This window comes from Coregonus clupeaformis, unplaced genomic scaffold (assembly GCF_020615455.1).
Source record: "Coregonus clupeaformis isolate EN_2021a unplaced genomic scaffold, ASM2061545v1 scaf2764, whole genome shotgun sequence".
NCBI classification, from domain to species: Eukaryota; Metazoa; Chordata; class Actinopteri; order Salmoniformes; family Salmonidae; genus Coregonus; species Coregonus clupeaformis.
The window spans coordinates 24,717-44,049 of NW_025536218.1; the positions used below are offsets into that span (position 1 = coordinate 24,717).

At 42.8% G+C, this 19,333-nt stretch overlaps 2 protein-coding genes and 1 long non-coding RNA gene across 5 annotated transcripts in view; 1 reads left to right on the top strand and 2 right to left on the bottom strand.

Moving 5' to 3' along the window:
• The window catches only part of LOC121558539 (ladderlectin-like), a 32,389-nt gene extending 13,293 nt beyond the window's left edge, over positions 1–19,096 (top strand). The window contains exons 2-5 of one of the 3 annotated variants that reach the window (XM_041871906.1): positions 17,805–17,883; positions 18,475–18,603; positions 18,773–18,861; positions 18,971–19,096. In XM_041871906.1, coding sequence (XP_041727840.1) covers positions 17,814–17,883; positions 18,475–18,603; positions 18,773–18,861; positions 18,971–18,982 — 300 coding nt within the window. In that variant the 5' untranslated portion in view covers positions 17,805–17,813 and the 3' untranslated portion in view covers positions 18,983–19,096. Of the gene's footprint in view, positions 1–17,801; positions 17,884–18,474; positions 18,604–18,772; positions 18,862–18,970 lie in introns of all 3 variants that reach the window. The other 2 variants (XM_045219809.1, XM_041871905.1) reach the window with 2 other exon arrangements.
• LOC123489122 lies at positions 153–9,403 on the bottom strand. The gene is made up of 4 exons (XR_006660443.1): positions 9,384–9,403; positions 9,226–9,314; positions 6,019–6,020; positions 153–167 (listed from the first exon to the last, which is right to left on the bottom strand). It is a non-coding gene; the product is annotated as an uncharacterized LOC123489122 (long non-coding RNA).
• LOC121558552 (saxiphilin-like) lies at positions 7,423–8,835 on the bottom strand. The gene is made up of 4 exons (XM_041871928.1): positions 8,779–8,835; positions 7,877–8,008; positions 7,649–7,737; positions 7,423–7,559 (listed from the first exon to the last, which is right to left on the bottom strand). Exons 1-4 carry the CDS (start codon positions 8,828–8,830, stop codon positions 7,548–7,550), a joined length of 285 nt encoding a protein of 94 aa, XP_041727862.1. The 5' UTR covers positions 8,831–8,835; the 3' UTR covers positions 7,423–7,547.
• Positions 19,097–19,333: the final 237 nt, after the last annotated feature.

Consider the following 19,333-nt stretch of genomic DNA (forward strand, 5'->3'; position numbering starts at 1 on the left):
TACTACCCGGACACCTGGGGGATATTGTTCACCAACATATGGTGGGGGTCCAAGCAGACCAATCTGCTTTCTTTTTGTTTGTTTTCTCATCATCTTTTCTCAACATGTTTCTGGCTTCTCGATGTTCCTTAGCAATCCTTCTCCTTCCATTTTGAACATGTTGAGTACTTCTTTTTCTCTTTCTTTTTGACGCTTCTCTTCTTTCCTGTGTTTTTTGTTTTGTGGTTCTTTATCAGTGTTTCCATTTCCTCACACACCGAGACATCAAATGTTCCTCCTTCTGGCCACTTGGTGCCCATTTTCCTGGTGCGTTTCCCCATTTTTCAGATTTTTTTCGCTATTTCTTCCTTGCCTAAGGGATACCTGGCACTCAGTGATCTCTACCGCGTTTATTCATATTTATGGCCTATATTTTTTAACTTTCCTTTTTAATCTATTTTAGTATTCCTCCTATTTATTTATTCTTATATTAGTATTTGTTTTTATTGTTAGACTATTTGTGCTTCTTTGATTATTGTTTGGTTAGAACTTATTTATTATTAATGGGCATTTGACAGTCTCCTTTATCATAATAATATTTCCTGATGTCCACTTTTGTGTGGACACCTCATAAATCTTTCTCTTCCTAGTGTTTTTCCTTAGCTTTTAAATCACTCAGCTATATTCTTAATGTAATAATAAAATGACTTATCCTGATGTCCACTTTTCCTTTGTGTGGACAACTTATTAATCCTTCCCTTCCTAGTGTTTTTCCTTAGCTTTAAATCACTCAGCTATATTCTTTATGTAATAATACAATGACTTATCCTGATGTCCACTTTTCTTTTGTGTGGACAACTTATAAATCCTTCCCTTCCTAGTGTTTTTCCTTAGCTTTAAATCACTCAGCTATATTCTTTATGTAATAATAAAATGACCTATCCTAATGTCCACTTTTCTTTTGTGTGGACAACTTATAAATCCTTCCCTTCCTAGTACAGAGATTTTCACACTCACTTGCACTCTCACTCTTTTACTCTTTCACTCTTGGTGTGAGACCGGGTGCGTCCTTCCTACCAGGTTACACTCAAGTAACGGTCCAGGAAAGGTGCGCCAACCTTTCTCCACCCAACACAGAGATTTTCACACTCACTTTCACTCTCACTCTTTCACTCTCGGTGTGAGACCGGGTGCGTCCTTCCTACCAGGTTACACTCAAGCTAACGGTCCAGGAAAGGTGCGCCAACCTTCTCCACCCAACACAGAGATTTTCACACTCACTTTCACTCTCACTCTTTCACTCTTTCACTCTCAGTGTGAGACCGGGTGCGTCATTCCTACCAGGTTACACTCAAGTAACGGTCCAGGAAAGGTGCGCCAACCTTTCTCCACCCAACACAGAGATTTTCACACTCACTTTCACTCTCACTCTTTCACTCTTTCACTCTCGGTGTGAGACCGGGTGCGTCCTTCCTACCAGGTCACACTCAAGTAACGGTCCAGGAAAGGTGCGCCAACCTTTCTCCACCCAACACAGAGATTTTCAAACGACCTCAAACACAGCTTCTCTCCTCAACACAGAACATGAGCTGTTATCTGCAGGATTTTTTATTATTCTCATTCATATAGATGAGCAGCCACTTGTGCCCAAATGAATCAGACAGTTGAATGACTCACTGCCACCAAAGTAAACCACTCACTCACATAAGATGAGCAGACCTACTCTTAGTTAACACTTTATCAAAATGTTTAAGCCCTTGTGACTATTTAACCCGCTCACCCACTCAGGATGACCGGTGTTACTCCAATTTATGGTGTCACCTATGCCGGAGACCTAACTTTTTACCTGATTGACCCTACCTAATTTTGGCATCACCACAACACAGGATGATGCCCTTACCTGCCCGTTCAGTCCTCTGGAATTTTTAGCTCTCCAAAGCGTTATCCACAGGATTTATATATATTTAGCCCCCCTAGGTATTACACTTCCTCAACACACCTGGACTTCTACTACGCTTTCCTAAGCGACCTGTCAATTCTGCCCTATTTTTTCTGTTACACTTTCTCAACACAGAGAAAGGAGCGGTATTACACAGGATTTCTGCCTTCCTAAGCAGCCTATAAACGATATCGCTAACGTTCATAGCGGTATTCGAAGGACCAACATGTTATTGTCTGATCACTCAACCAGATGGACAGCCGCCCGTGTCGAAATGATCCAGACAGAGCGATCAGCAAAATGAATCAAATGAATCGACCGAATCGAACAGACGCATCAGATGAGCAACCGAGTGACCCCAACGATTGAACGCACGAAGTTGAGCAGTCGAATCAAACAGATCAATCAGACTGTCCAACTTAGCAACCCGAATGAGACAGATTAATCATCCAACCTGACCACAATCTATCAAATCTCAATGGATTAAACAGAATTTGTAGCAGGATGAACAATTGAATCAGATGTTTTGAAAAGAAAACGGTTCAGATGAACAACCGAAAGTGTCATTGACAAGTAGGACGCGTCAAACCGTCAGGTTTAGTCAAACAGAGTGCATTCATACTGACCAAAATGATCAACTCAACCGAGACAGATAACCCACCCCACTCAACCACAATGACTGACCTACCCCAACCCAGGCAAACCTATTTATACTTATTTTCTACTTATTGCAACCCTCGAGGCTTTTTTATCATTTAGCATGTATTTTAAATTCAAAAGCTCCCAGTGTCTAATTTTCTGGTTCTTATATTTGGAGAGACCTACTAGGTTTTTTCTGCAGATGTTGCCGAAGCCCCAGATCGAACCACACAAACGTTATACTATATGAGTAAGAACTTGGCTTACCTCTTAAAAAGCGGCGCTTTGTTTGTATGGTCCGTCCAAGCCGCTTTCACAACCGCAGATGTACACCGTCTCTGATCCCTATTTTTAAACTTCTGGACAAGCTCGCCAATTATGTCGTAGAAACATTTGACTAAGAGAGAATCTACTCAAATAAATATCTCTCAAGACACAGGAGCCTGTGAATTCAAGAATTAGACTTTATTGCATAATAAAGCCTGAGTTTTTTTCTCCATGGAGGAACTGTCTCCCTCTGGCTAAGAGATCTCTTATGTAGACACATATGGAAAAAACATGCATACAGTCCTAACTTTTTTTTAGTTCTGCACTCTGCACCACCCCTCTTTTTCAACGTCCAGCTGTTACACATAATCCACTCCAAAATGTCATAAATGCTTTTTTCCATATGAAACCTCTCATTCTATCATTCTATTGGCTGCGTGGCTTAGGCCCCTTCTTAAAACACTAATGTACTGCACACTGTTTAAGAGCCTCTGTGAAAAAACACATGCATTCATTTAAAACATAGCATATACTTAATGTCTATATTTCTTATTTAAGCATGTTTCTGAATTATACAATATCAAACATGTTTATTACATTTTACCTTTGGCGTCTCCCTACATGTGCCATAATGATACATAAAATAATCCTATAGCCAGTATTTAGACCTTTTTGAATAATTTAAGTGTAAGGGAATTGAGACAGCTTGTGAGATGAGGCATGGTCCAATGATGGTACCGGCTAGCAGAATGTGTCTTACGTCTATAATCCGGTAGACTGTTCTGATTGGTCGCCATTTACACCGCGGAGCAGTGAACAAGAAACTATGAAATCTGGAATTTACATTTCACCCCCTCCCCCAAATCAGTCTAAAACGGATGTCATGTTGTGATCAGTTTGTGTGCACGTCTGTCGCCCTAGCTAATCTGCTCGCAAAATGGGCACCGTACTGCCCCAGACTGGAAGTGGAGGAAACATGTATGAAGCCAGAGGTTGTGGTTGAACTAGATTTAATGATTTATTGATCACTGGTTAGATCAGTTTGCGTCGCTATCAGAACCATGTAGCGGACTATGGATGTAGCTTCAGAGGTGGGACATATGCTGCTAGGAGGTAATTCATTGAACCATTCGTCATCTCGCAAACTGTTGCTATGGAATGCCCTTAAACCTTGCTTCATTAGTTACTTAAAAGGTATAATGTTGGGCTGGCGTAGCTACTTGAGATACTGCTGTTATTAGTTATGGCACTGGTCAATCATGTATGTTAATGTGGTGTATTCCCTCCATGAACACAACAGCTATCGGGGCCTTACCTGCCGGCCGTTTGTACTGTGCCTTTATTTTTAGTTGGATAATTATAAAACAAAACAGTATTGAAGTTTGTCTTCAACCATAGTTCCTGCATTCTGACAAATGCGTCGTAGTGACAATAACATAGCTGCAGGGAATTCCTCAATTTGTGAACTAGGCCTAAATTACTTCTGTATGAGTGGAGAGAAATACCCCCCCCCCAGAAATTATCCTCACTGCATAGGGAATAGGGTGCCATTTTGGAAAGCAGACATATTCCTGTGGTGATCTACTGTATGGGGATGACAATATCTGGTATTCCTTAGCCCTTCATTAGTTGAATCTGCTCTGATTAGGTAGTACTGGAATAAATCTGATAAGTGGAATGGCATAGCAAAAATCCAGAAAATCACATTGTATGATTTTTAAGTAATTTAATTAGCATTTTATTGCATGACATAAGTATTTGATACATCAGAAAAGCAGAACTTAATATTTGGTACAGAAACCTTTGTTTGCAATTACAGAGATCATACGTTTCCTGTAGGTCTTGACCAGGTTTGCACACACTGCAGCAGGGATTTTGGCCCACTCCTCCATACAGACCTTCTCCAGATCCTTCAGGTTTCGGGGGCTGTCCAGCTGGTGATAACAATGACAGACCTCTACATGCTTTGTAAGTAGGAAAACCTGTAAAATCGGCAGTGTATCAAATACTTGTTCTCCCCCACTGTCAGTTCTTTATTACTTTCCAACCCCACCATCCCTCCCTAATTGGAGTAAACTAGTGAACAACAATGCTTAGGCTTCTACTTCATGCTTATACATACTATATACATTTTATGGACACAGTCAATAATTATATTTTGTTTGTTTTTACTCCTGAACTTCCTCAGATCATTTTCATGATGTCCAACTGGTATGCTGCATGTAAGACATAACTCCACCATTCCTACCGATAATATCATTTATGAAGATTATTCCTTTTTTAAATATTTTCTCAAAAAATAACTTTTTTTTATCTGTTAGTATATTTGAGTTTAACCACAATATTTGTTCTGTCATTTCTGGAGGATTAAATAGAAATTGTAACCAACTTTCTATGGCTTGTTTTAGAAATAGTGATATTTGGGAGATGATTTCCTTTTCAAATACCTTAAAGTGAGGGGTTGTAATCTGAATAAAGGGAAAAAGTCCCTTCCTGAACATTGGGTGAGACAATCTTACTAGTTCGGATTTAAGTATCATTTTTGTATGACTGAAGCTTTTAGTGATAGGTCTAATGCTTTAATATTTAATAATTTCTGTCCTCAGAATTCATATTCATTATATAAATAGGCCCATTTAATTTTGCCTGGCTTGCCGTTCCAAATAAAATGGAATATTTTTTTCTCATATAATTTAAAAAACTGTTCGCTAGGCGTAGGCAAGACCATAAGCAAATAGGTAAACTGGGATAATACTAAAGAGTTAATAGACAGGTATTTACCTTTCCATGGTAACAAGATCTTATCTATTTTTGCTAACTTTCTATTAAAATGTATTGCAGTGAGATCATTTATTTCCTTTGGGATATGTATTCCGAGTATATCCACATCACCATCAGACCATGTTATTGGTAAACTACATGGTAATGTAAAATTTTAATTTTTTAGTGATCCAATACGTAATATTGTACATTTGTCATAATTTGGTTGTAATCCAGAGAGGTTAGAAAATGTATCTAGATCCTCTATGAGGCTGTGGAGGGATTCAAGTTGTGGATTTAAAAGAAAACATGAATCATCAGCGTACAATGACACCTTTGTTTTTAAGCCCTGGATTTCTAATCCCTTGATATTATTGTTGGATCTCGATGGCAATAATAAATATATATGCAGATAGTGGACAACCTTGTTTCACTCCTCTTGACAGTTTAAAACGTTCGGAGAAATAGCCATTATTTACTATTTTACACCTAGGGTTACTATACATGATTTTAACCCAATTCATAAGAGATTCTCCAAAATTCAAATGCTCCAGGAATTTATATTTACATTTTAGTCATTTAGCAGACGCTCTTATCCAGAGCGACTTACAGTTAGTGCATACATTATTTTTTTATACCCCCCGTGGGAATCGAACCCACAACCCTGGCGTTGCAAACACCATGCTCTACCAACTGAGCTACATCCCTGCCGGCCATTCCCTCAACTACCCTGGACAACGCTGGGCCAATTGTGCGCCACCCCATGGGTCTCCCGGTCGCTGCCGGTTACGACAGAGCCTGGATTCGAACCAGGATCTCTAGTGACACAGCTAGCACTGCGATGCAGTGCCTTAGACCACTGCGCCACTCGGGAGACACAAATATATATAAACCCCAGTTGTACTTTATCAAATGCCTTTTCGAAGTCTGCTAAAATCATAACTTGGTGTCAGTGATTCAACCTCGTGAAATATAAGATTATTTCACAGAAAATTTTCCTTGAGTTTTGGAGTTTAGAGTGAGGAAAAGTAGCTAACACCGCACTGCTCTCTTGTGTGTCATGAGCAGAGCAGCCCAAGTGGCGAAGTTGATATGGAAACTCAGAGCCATGCAGAACGCATGCAGAGTGAGCTATGCACAGGGACCGAGTGACAGACGGCGCGGCGCAGTTAATGGACTTACTAATGGAGGAAGTTATTTGGGGTTTCAGCAAAAGCAATCGGGCCTGGGTAGAGTAGGACCTGAACATCGACGGCATGTGTAGGGCTTAAAATTCATTCACGTGCAGGGCTCTAATGTGGGGTCCTCTCTGAAAAACTGTACTAATCTTATCAATCAAGTTAGGAACTTAAACAAAATAAGACGTTTCATTTTAGCAGATGCTCTTTTCTAGAGCGACTTACAGTTAGTGAGTGCATACATTTTCATACTGGCTCCCGTGGAATCGAACCCACAACCCTGGCATTGGAAACGCCATGCTCTACAACTGAGCTACGACATCGTAGTACGTTTTCTAGTGTAAGAAGGTACTTAGTGTCACATTTTACTAGTGCAAGAATTGTGTCAAAGCACAAAAAATACTATAATCTGGGCCATAGGGCTCTGGTCAAAAGTAGTGTACTATGTAGGGAATAGAACCATTTGGCTTCCATCCTATCTTGTAAGGCTTCTTGTAAGATGGTACTTATTTGTACCGTCGTAGCGAAAATATGTTGTCTTATAAAGTTAATGTAAAGGGTTCATTTAAAAGACTGATATTCCTTCCTCCATTTCCCAGAAATGGACCGGTTCATATAAATTGTACAGCATATCAAACCAACAATAAATAAAGCCAATCATTAAAAGTTTAAATTCTCTCAGGATTTCTTCATTTATTTATTTGTATGGAATGGGAAGCAGTTCCTGTAGGACAGTAAAGAAACTGTCAAAGTATTTTTACCGTCTTCATTCCAACGCCTTTCATCTACGAGCAAATCTACAATTACAGACAAAAACATTAAAAACATGCAGAACCACCAGCAAATAATTAACATTCAGTGAATGAGAGAGAATGTGTGTGTTTACCAGGGTGGCACATTTGATGGGAGCAGTGCCTGGTAGAGTCTCAGTACCCCTGATCTTCAGTCCATTACAGGTCACACACCAACAGGAACCTACCAGAAATGGACATGTTAAAAACCTGTTGCGTATACAATATTGACATAATTACAAATGTTACTGTAACACAAAATGAATTGTCACCTTTAAATGACTTGGATAATTTAGTGTGTTTGTGTCTGAGAGAGTGGTAACCTGTAGATCCCCAACATTGTTTAGGGGTGTATTGTCCCTTGCGGTCACAAGTTGGGATGTAGGCTCCAGGCGGGCTGTTTATCATGGCATCTCTAGCACGCTCACAGGGGGTCTTGGGTCGCATCAGACCATCTGGATACACAGGTAACATACATTGTAATGTGGACATTACGTAACATTGCTGGACAATGTATGGACATAATATACATTGCTGGACATGCATTCTGAAAGCTTGGGTTGAGTCTGGAAGCTTGGGGTGCGTCCCAAATTGCACCCTATTCCCCAATGGCTCCTGGTCAAAAGCAGCTTACTATACGGAATAGATGTAACCTAGGTTTCCCTCCAAAAAGAGATACAAGTCTCAAGGGACTTCCTGGCTAAATATTGAAATTCTGCTACTTGTTTAAAGTCCCAGTGCAGTCAAAATTCAGTTTTGCATCATATTGTACAACAGCTGATGAAACAGACTGTAAAAGTGGGGTAAATTATATCAGTGTTATTTCCTGATAGTTGGTTGACAATCCAATCATGCATCCATCCAGTTGAAGGACCAAACCTTTCATATCACAATACCTCAACACTCCAGCATCTAGACACCAATATACATCTCTGGAACTAGAGGAGTGGCATTTGGCCAGTAACCGAAAGGTTGCTAGTTCGAATCCCTGAGCTGACAAGTTGAAATATCTGTCTATGTGCCCTTGAGCAAGGCACATAACCCTAATTGCTCCAGGGTTGCCATTGATAATGGCTGACCATAGCTGTGAACCCACTCTCAGGGAGAGTGGGATATGCCAAAACATACTAATACACATGTGCGAAACAAGACAGATAAGCTCCCAGCAATGTTTAATTTCTTTATAAATGTTTGTAAGTCTGAGTGTGAAGTATGTCTCTCTTACCTCCCAAAGCAAAAGCCGTGCTGACAAGCAGAATGATGGTCAATATCGCCATGGTGATAGGAGAGAGAGAGAGAGAGAGAGAGAGAGAGAGAGAGAGAGAGAGAGAGAGAGAGAGAGAGAGAGAGAGAGAGAGAGAGAGAGAGAGAGAGAGAGAGAGAGAGGAGAGAGAGAGAGAGAGAGAGAGAGAGAGAGAGAGAGAGAGAGAGAGAGAGAGAGAGAGAGAGAGAGAGAGAGAGAGAGAGAGAGAGAGAGAGAGAGAGAGAGAGAGATTACCTTATTCCCTATGTAGTGCACTACCTTTGACCAGGTTCCCCAGTACACTACATAGGGAATAGCCCACGACCACAAAGGTAATATGGGCCCTGGTCAAAAGAAGCACACTACAAAAGGGTGCTATTTGGGATGCAGACAGATACAGTTTTAAATGCACAGATGTTAAAATCTCACCTTCACAAATCTTCAGTTGTAGCTTCACTTCTTCAGAGATCTTCAAAGGTCTTCACTGGGTCTCTCTCTCTCTCTCTCTCTCTCTCTCTCTCTGTCCTGCCTGTGAGTTGAGTTCTACCTCTCCCTCCTCTCCCTTTTAAGGACCAGTCCAGTCAGACCCCTCCCTCTCTCTCTTTCTGTCCAGCCCAACACCTGCTGGACCTGTCCGATAGCTACCTGTTTGACAGGGTTGGGTTCAATTCAAAGTGAAGGTAGTCATTTATATTTAAAATAAAAAAATTGAACAACTTGTTTAACAAATTCATGTGTTGCATGTTGGGTCACAATATGGTTATGGAGATTGTCTTGAGCACTGGTTTCTAACTGAATGTTTTACTTAATTCTACCTAATTGGTGCTGATGAAGACTTAGTCTAAAGTGCATTATAGTGGCTTGGAAACACGATGACATTTCAGAAGTCAAGTAATGAGTAGGAAAACGTTTCATCATCATTGTGATGTCACCAGATAGACTTTAGATTCAGTATAACTTTAGCTAGCTAGCGCTGGAATTTTAAACTTTCATTTGAATTAACTGTCTTCAATTTGAATTAACTGCCAACCCTGCTGTCTGTCTGTTAGTTCATTCTGAACTGTATTCACCCCAAACCACTGCATCAGAGATGGGCCACTTCACCCCTTAGGGGCCTACCAAGGCCATGTCCCAAATGGCTCCCTATCCCCTATGATATAGTGCACTACTTTTGAACAGGGCCCATATGACTCTGGTCAAAAGTAGTGCACTATAAAGAGAGGAGGGTGTGATTTTGAACGCTAACCATGTAATTGAGCGCATACATTACACTGTCTTCTGTTGCTGTTTGTAACCTCATTTTACAATCAATTTATAGAATCTACTTGGTTTTTTTCCCAGCGTGTCGTGGTCTTTGCATTTACAAGACAATAATTTCCAGCACCCTTAAGACCGTTGAAAATGCAAAAATAGGACAGGAGAGGAGAGGAGAGGAGAGGAGAGGAGAGGAGAGGAGAGGAGAGGAGAGGAGAGGAGAGGAGAGGAGAGGAGAGGGAGAGGAGAGGAGAGGAGAGGAGAGGAGAGGAGAGGAGAGGAGAGGAGAGGAGAGGAGGAGAGAAGAGTGTGATTTAGCCTTCTTTTTTTCATCAGACAGCATGTCCCACCACTCCCAATGATTCTTAGCTAGCGGTGGCTAATGTTAGCGGAGGTTTGTAGTAGGTTTTTACATAAACGTAGTGCAAAGGTATTGTGCAAAGTGCCAAAAATACCATAAACCTCATAATCTCACAGTGTGATTTAGTTTGAAAATTTATAAGGAGGTAATTACTTAACTAGACTTTAGTAAACTGAGCAACACATAAACAGTCACCTCTAAAGGCGTTATACTGTTTGTCTAATTTAGCTCTGCCATTTCCTGGTTCCATTTCCATGGGTTTTTACGATTCTAAAATATCCTCCTGATTTCAGTTGATGTGACAAAACAAGCAATGTAGAGTGTAGAGAATCGTTGTACCATCTAAACCTCTGTAAAATATATTTTCGATAACCAAAAAATGTTCAGGTGTTTGAAGCTTAAGGTCAAAATAAACCATATTGCACATAGAGCAGGTCAACTACTTATCAGACTCACTTTCCATGGGAATGACAGATCTATAACTTGACTATCTATCTGAAATGAGACCAGTTGTACAGCAAACTACATAATGGACCTATAAAGAAAACGTCATATAACTTGTATTATCCAGGATTCTATTAAGCATCAATAAAAGAGACATTCCTAACATCACACCCTGTAAGGCTGCTGGTCCAGTCCAGCCAGCGCGGAACGTTGAAATGGAACAGGAATGTCTGTCATTCTAATTCTACAACGTCTCCATTCTATTCATTCTATTACAGGTGGGGTGAAAGGTCAATGTCTTAAGGCTGAAGGGCTGGAGGGGAGATATGTAGTAGGACCAGGGTTGTGTTGTTAGGAGAGGGGGGAAGAGGAGAGGGAAGGAGGAGATGAGAGAAGAGGAGGAGAGGTGATGGGTCAATGTCTTAAGGCTGAAGTATTGGAGGAGAGATATGCAGTAGGACCAGCAGCATTCCTTTGTGAGGAGATGAGGGGATGAGAGGAAGAGAGAAGGGGGGAGAGGGTGAATTACTAGCATGCCTTTCTTTGTGAAGGTGAAGCCTCTCTCTCTCACCACACCCAGACGTAAACATGACTTTCAGTATTTCTGGAACAACAGGACAATAGAATAGATGGATGGAGTCTAAAGTGAGGTGGGATGAGAAAAGAGAGAGGAGAGACGAGAGGGGGGAGAAGAGGGAGAGGGGAGAGAGGAGAGGGGGAGAGGGAGAGAGGAGAGGGGGAGAGGGGGGGGGGGAGAGAGAGGAGGAGGGGGAGGGGGAGAGAGGGGGGGAGAAGAGAGAGAGAGGAGAGAGGTGAGAGGGGAGAGAAGAGAGAGTGGAGAGGAGAGAGAGAGGAGGTGAGAAGAGAGGGAGAGAGGGGAGAGAAGAGAGAGACGAGAGGGGAGAGAAGAGGGGAGAGAAGGGAGAGAGGAGAAGAGAGAGTATAAAAGAGGGAGAGGAGAGGGGGGAGAGAGAGAGAGGGGAGAGAAGAGAGAGACAAGAGGGGAGAGAAGAGAGAGAGACGAGAGGGGAGAGAAGAGAGAGACGAGAGGGGAGAGAAGAGAGGGGAGAGAAGAGAGAGAGTATAAAAGAGAGAGGGGAGAGGGGAGAGAAGAGAGAGGAGAGGAGAGAAGAGAGGATGGGGACAGTGGAGACAAGAGAGAGAGGAGAGAAGAGAGAGGGGAGAAAAGAGAGAGGAGAGGGGTGAGAAGAGAGAGAGGAGAGAGAGAGGTGAGAGATGGGAGTGGGGGAGAAGAGAGAGGGGAGAGGGGAGAAGAGAGAGAGGAGATGGAAGTGAAGAGATAGAGAGTGGAGGGAAGAGAAGAGAGGGGAGAGAAGAGAGAGGGGAGAAAAGAGAGAGGGGAGAAATGAGAGAGGAGAGGGGAGAAAAGAGAGAGAGGAGAGGGGAGAAGAGAGAGAGGAGTGGAGAGAGAGGGGAGAGGGGAGGAGAGGGGAGATAAGAGAGCGAAGAGAGGGGAAAGAAGAGAGAGGGGAGAGAACGGAGAGGGGAGAGAAGAGAGAGAGGAGAGGGGAGAGAAGAGAGAGGAGAGGGGAGAGAAGAGAGAGAGGAGAGGGGAGAGAAGAGAGAGAGGGGAGAGGAGAGAGAGGGGAGGTGAGAAGAGAGGGGAGATAGAGACGAGAGGGGAGAGAAGAGGGGTGAGAAGAGAGAGAGGAGAGAGAGGAGAGAGAGGGGAGAGGGGAGAAGAGAGAGAGGAGAGGAAAGTGAAGAGAGAGAGAAGAGGGAAGAGAAGAGAGAGGGGAGAAAAGAGAGAGGGGTGAAAAGAGAGAGGATAGGGGAGAAAAGAGAGAGAGGAGAGGGGAGAGAAGAGAATAGAGAGAGGAGAGGGGAGAGGGGAGAAGAGAGAGAGGAGAGGAGAGGAGAAGAGAGGAGAGGAGAGGAGAGGAGAGGAGAGGAGAGGGAGAGGAGAGGAGAGGAGAGGAGAGGAGAGGAGAGGGGAAAGAAGAGAGAGGGGAGAGAAGAGAGAGGGGAGAGAAGAGAGAGAGGAGAGGGGAGGAAGAGAGAGAGGGATGAGAGGGAGAGAGAGAGGGAAAGAGAGGAGGAGAGGGAGAGAAGAGAGAGAGGAGAGGGGAGAGAAGAGAGAGGGGAGAGGGGAGAAGAGAGAGGAGAGGGAAGTGAAGAGAGAGAGAGAGCGGAGGGAAGAGAAGAGAGAGGGGAGAGAAGAGCGAGGGGAGAAAATAAGAGAGAGAGGGGAGGGGAAAGAAGGGAGAGGGGAGAGAAGGGAGAGGGGAGAGAAGAGAGAGAGGAGAGGGGAGAGAAGTGGAGGAGGAGAAGAGAGCAGATGAAGAGAAGAGAGGGGAGGAGGAGGAGAAGTGAGGAGGAGGCGAGAGGAGAGGAGGAGGAGAAGAGAGAAGAGAAAAGAAGAGAGGAGGAGGAGAGAGGAGAGGAGGAGGAGAAGAGAGGAGGATGAGAAGAGAGGAGGAGGAGAGAGGAGAGGAGGAGAGGAGACGAGACGATACGAGAAGAGAAGAGAGGAGAAGACGAGACGAGACGAGAGGAGAAGAGGAGGAGAGGAGAGGAGAAGAGGAGGAGAGGAGAGGAGGATATGTGACAGGAGGGGGAGAGAGGAGAGGAATTATTTGGTTTGACGTTAAAGGTGATTTGGCCTTTGGCATTTTTAGCTAGCAGTGGCTGATGTTAGCTAAAGTTTGTGCAGCTGTTTACATAATAAGGGCAACGTTTTCATAGCGCTGAAGCATTTATGTGCAAAAAGTACCGTAAACCTCATTATAATTTCACAGTGTAAATTCATTACAAAAAAAGGTAAGATTTGCACTTTGCACTTTGCTTTTGCACTATGGCTGTTAAAAACATTACTTGTATTATCCAGGCTCTCTCCTCTTTTCCTCTCCTCCTCTCCTCCTCTTCACCTTGTCCTCTCCTCTCCTCTTCTCTCCTCCTCCTCTCCACTATTCTCCTCCTCCTCTCCTCTTCTCTCCTCTCTTCCTCTCCTCTCCTCTCCTCTCCTCTTCTCTCCTCCTCCTCTCCACTATTCTCCTCTCCTCTCCTCTCCTCTCTCTCCTCTCTTCCCTCTCCTCTCCCCTCTCCTCTTCTCTCCTCCTCCTCTCCACTACTCCTCCTCTCCTCTCCCTCTCCTCTCCACTATTCTCCTCTCCTCTCCTCTCCTCTCCTCTCCTCTCCTCTCCTCTCCTCTCCTCTCCACTATTCTCCTCTCCTCTCCTCTCCTCTCCTCTCCACTATTCTCCTCCTCCTCTCCTCTCCTTGCTCTTTCATTCCAAACACAGTTTTAAGGGTGCAGTCCGCCAAAAGGAAATTATTTTACTCTGACAAAGGCCAAGAGGCTGAGCTTTTCTCTGATGGAGGCCAATAGGCCGACATGAAAAGCTTTAATAAAATATATCATACGCATCATAAATAAGGCATTATTCACATACACCTGCAACTAGATAAATCCGATGTGCTAGTGCTTTTTGGAATATTCAAATCACTACCTGAATCTTCAACTCTAATTGAACCCAGCCCTAACAGACAGTTAGCTCTCACACAGGTCCAGTAGGAAATGGACCGGGAGGGTTAAAGGATGACAGAGAGAGAAAAAGAGAGGGCGGAGTCTTCTTCTTCTATGACATCATGACGGTCCTCAAACAAACGTCTCAAGTGCATGTCGCCACCTACTGTGCTGGAATGTACCATCAATCATGATCCGGCCAATGTTGTACTACCATGAAAATAAAATGTAAAACCAAATAAATACCAAACTTCTCTGTACCTGGCATCCACCAAATACTGTGTTCTCCCCCACAATTACAGCACTTAACCTTCACATTGCTTCCACATTCACTGTAATCATGCTCCCCTCCACACTTGGCACATCTTCTCTTTCCTTTACGCTGAGCAACTACATGTCCCATTCTTTGGCATTTAAAACACTGCAGTTTATATGGATCAAATTCTCTAACATTGAAACTAAAGAATCCTTTCTGTACCTTTCCTGGCCAAGACTTTCTCAAACCTCACAATCACTGATAGGCTTTCACTTCTTTGACCCACTTTCCTACTGATCAACCTGTTAGCCTCAATCACTCTGCCTCCCTTCACATTTTCTTTAATATCTGTGGACATAGATATTGGGACCCCAGGGATGACTCCCCTCAATCTAGCAGAAGCACCAGGGACATGGCTTTTAATCTTCTTCCCATTAAGCTTTTCCATTTTCAGAATATTCTCTTGCTGAGCCTGGCTACCACACAATATTAACAATCTACCATTTCCAATGAACCCAGCTAATTTCCCTTCACCTACCTCTTTCTCTACGGCATTAGTGGGTCAGAGAGGGTGTAAGTGAGGCTCTGTGGTCTTATCCAACACCATCACCACTTTCCACTCCAACACTTCACTACTCTTGCTTCCTACCTTGACCCTCTTTGTGCTTTCTATACTAGACGCTTCACTGCTTTCTGTATCATGATCTCTCTTCTTCCTGTGTCTTTCTGTATCATGATCTTTCTTCCTGTGTCTTTCTGTATCATGATCTCTCTTCTTCCTGTGTCTTTCTGTATCATGATCTCTCTTCTTCCTGTGTCTTTCTGTATCATGATGTCCCTTCTTTCTGTGTCTTCCTGTATCATGATGTCTCTTCTTCCTGTGTCTTCCTGTATCATGATCTCTCTTCTTCTTGTGTCTTTCTGTATCATGATCTCTCTTCTTCTTGTGTCTTTCTGTATCATGATCTCTCTTCTTCCTGTGTCTTTCTGTATCTTGATCGCTCTTCTTCCTGTGTCTTTCCACCACCAACCATTCAGGTCCTTGACCCTCATCCTCCTGCTCCATACCATCAGAACTGACAGCCATATTGTTCTCATTCCATCACAGCTGTTGCTTCACCAACATTTTATCCACTTCCTCCATTTTGTCCTCACTACTTGCCGCCATTTCAGACCTCCAACCCTTCTGGGTTCCAGAGGGAGGGGTCTGACTGGACGGGTCCTTAAATAGGAGAGGAGGGAGAGGTAGAACTCAACTCACAGGCAGGATTTCAGAAAGTGAGATTTCAACATCTGTTCATCTGATACTGTATGTGTCTGCATCCCAAATATCACTCTATTCCCTATGTAGTGCGCTACTTTTGACCAGAGCCCATAGTGAATATGTGGCCCTGGACAAATGTAGGGAACTAGTTTTGAAGGATCGTGCCAATTCCACAAACTCCCAATTACCCTCTGGACAAGCCCCTCTCCTGCTAACTCACCACACCTGAACTCATTCTGCTAATCACCAATTCCTCTCCCATTCTTCTGGTATATAAGCAGCTTGTTTTATCTGTGGTTGTTCAGCATTTGTAGTGGCCCAGTTCCTTTATTGTTCCTGGCTAAAGTAAGTGCTGTCTATAGTGTGATTCTAACTTTTGTACATTTTTAGGTTGATGTCTACACTGTCTTAGAACATTTCCTGCAGTGCAGCATAATATCCTGTTTATCCTAGCTTGTGTATTATATGGTGTAACTAGCCCAGTATTTACACCTTTTTGATTAATTTAAGTGTAAGGGAATTGAGACAGCTTGTGAGATGAGGCATGGTCCAATGATGGTACCGGCTAGCAGAATGTGTCTTATGTCTATAATCCGGTAGACTGTTCTGATTGGTTGCCATTTGCACCGCGGAGCAGTGAACAAGGAACTATGAAATCTGGAATTTACATTTCACCCCCCTCCCCCAAATCAAAATCTAAAATGTTTGTGTGCACGTCTGTCTGTCTAGCTAATCTGCCTCGCAAAATGGGCACCGTACTGCCCCAGACTGGAAGTGGAGGAAACATGTATGAAGCCAGAGGTTGTGGTTGAACTAGATTTAATGACTTATTGATCACTGGTTAGATCACAGTTTGCGTCGCTATCAGAACCATCTAGCGGACTATGGATGTAGCTTCAGAGGTGGGACATATGCTGCTAGCAGGTACCTCATTGAACCATCCGTCATCTCGCAAACTGTTGCTATGGAATGCCCTTAAACCTTGCTTCATTAGTTAATAAAAAGGTATAATGTTGGGCTGGCGTAGAATACTTGAGATACTGCTGTTATTAGTTATGGTACTGGTCAATCATGTATGTTAATGTGGTGTATCCCCTCCAGGAACACAACAGCTATCAAGGCCTTACCTGCCGGCCGTTTGTACGTTTTAACCATAGTTCCTGCATTCTGACAGATGCGTCGTAGTGACAATAACATAGCTGCAGGGAATTCCTCAATTTGTGAACTAGGCCTTAATTACTTCTGTATGAGTGGAGAGAAATACCCCCCCAGAAATTATCCTCACTGTATAGGGAATAGGGTGCCATTTTGGAAAGCAGACATATTCCTGTGGTAATCTACTGTATGGGGATGACGATACCTGGTATTCCTTAGCCCTTCATTAGTTGAATCTGCTCTGATTAGGTAGTACCAAAATCCATCTGATAAGTGGAATGGCTGAGGGTACTTGTGGAAAGGTTAGGGGAACACTGCACTCCGAGTTTGGAAAATGCTGCCTTAATAGTTGCATAGGTTATGTACCTAACACAGGGTTTCCTTAACCTCTCCTCTGGTACCTCCAGCCATACAGTAGGTTATGTACCTAACACAGGGTTTCCTTAACCTCTCCTCTGGTACCTCCAGCCATACAGTAGGTTATGTACCTAACACAGGGTTTCCTTAACCTCTCCTCTGGTACCTCCAGGCATACAGTAGGTTATGTACCTAACACAGGGTTTCCTTAACCTCTCCTCTGGTACCCCCAGCCATTCCACTGATTTGAAGTATTACAGTACAATCACAGCTGATTCTAATGGTCAACTAATCTCTCTCTCTCTCCTCTCTCTCTGTCTCTCTGTCTCTCTGTCTCTCTGTCTCTCTGTCTCTCTGTCTCTCTGTCTCTCTGTCTCTCTGTCTCTCTGTCTCTCTGTCTCTCTGTCTCTCTGTCTCTCTGTCTCTGAAGACTATCACCATGGCGATATTGACCATCATTCTGCTTGTCAGCATGGCTTTGGCTCTGGGAGATGCCTTTATTCCGATAGGTAAGAGTGACATACCTCACACTTACTCACCAACATTTTTATTTCAAAACCATAAACATTAGTGGGTGTTTATCTGTCCTATTTCACGCAAGTACAAGTGTTTATTAATACGTAGGTGTGAATTGAAAAAAAAATTTCTTTGCATATCCCATTCTCCCTGGGACACAAGCCATTATCAAACCGTGACACTGGAGAAATTAAGGTTGTGCCTTGCTCAAGGGCAAATAGACAGATATTTAAACTTGTCAGCTGAGGGATTCAAACTAGCAACCTTTCGGTTACCTTCCAAACCTCTAGTTCCAGAGATGTATATTGGTGTCTAGATGCCGGAGTGTTGAGGTATTCTGATATGAAAGGTTTGGTCCTTCAACTGGATGGATGCATGATTGGATTGTCAACCAACTATCAGGAAATAACACTGATATAATTTACCCCACTTTTACAGTCTTAGTTTCATCAGCTGTTGTACAATATGATACAAAACACAGGCAAAACTGAATTTTGACTGCACTGGGCTTTTAAACAAGTAGCGGAATTGTATATGTCCATACATTCTCCAACTATGTTATGTCCACATTACAATGTATGCAGGTGGTATGCGACCCAAGACCCGCTGTGAGCATTTAAGAGATTCCAAGAAAAACAGCCCGCCTGGAACCTACATCCCAACTTGTGACGACGATGGACAATACACCCCTGAGCAATGTTCAGGATCTACAGGTTACCACACTCATACACAAACACACACACACACACACACATGCACAAACACACACACTAAATTATCCAATTTAGTTGAATTTGACAATTGAATTTGTATTACACTAACATTTGTTATTATGTCAATATTGTATATGCAACATGTTTTTAACATGTCCATTTCTGGTAGGTTCCTGTTGGTGTGTGACCTGTAATGGACAGAAGATCAGGGGTACTGAGTTTCCAATAGGCTCTGCTATTATCAAATGTGACACCCTGGTAAACACACACACACACACACACACACACATTCTCACTCATTCACTAAATGTTTAATTCTTTGCAGCTGGTTCTGAATGTTGTTAATGTTTGTTTTGTCTAATTGTAGATTTGCTGGTAGATGAAAGGCGTTGGAATGAAGACGGTAAAAATACTTTGACAGTTTTCTTTACTGTCCTACAGGAACTGCTTCACATTCCATACAAAAAAATAAATGAAGAAATCCTGAGAATTTATTTTCTGATTGACTTTATTTATTGTTGGTTTGATATGCTGTACAATTTATATGAACCGGTCCATTTCTGGGAAATGGAGGAAGGAGTATCAGTCTTTTAAATGAACCCTTTACATTAACTTTATAAGACAACATATTTTGCTACAACAAGAACCATCTTACACCAGAAACCTTACAAGATAGGATGGAAGCCAAATGGTTCTATTCCCTACATAGTACACTACTTTTGACCAGAGC

Excerpts from the sequence above, each read along its gene's own strand:
- LOC121558552 (XM_041871928.1), bottom strand. The coding sequence starts at position 8,830 with ATGGCGATATTGACCATCATTCTGCTTGTCAGCACGGCTTTTGCTTTG. Across the intron at positions 8,009-8,778 it reads CACGGCTTTTGCTTTGGGAG|ATGGTCTGATGCGACCCAAG; the intron begins GTAAGAGAGACA and ends CTGTGTATCCAG. Across the intron at positions 7,738-7,876 it reads ACAATGTTGGGGATCTACAG|GTTCCTGTTGGTGTGTGACC; the intron begins GTTACCACTCTC and ends CATTTCTGGTAG.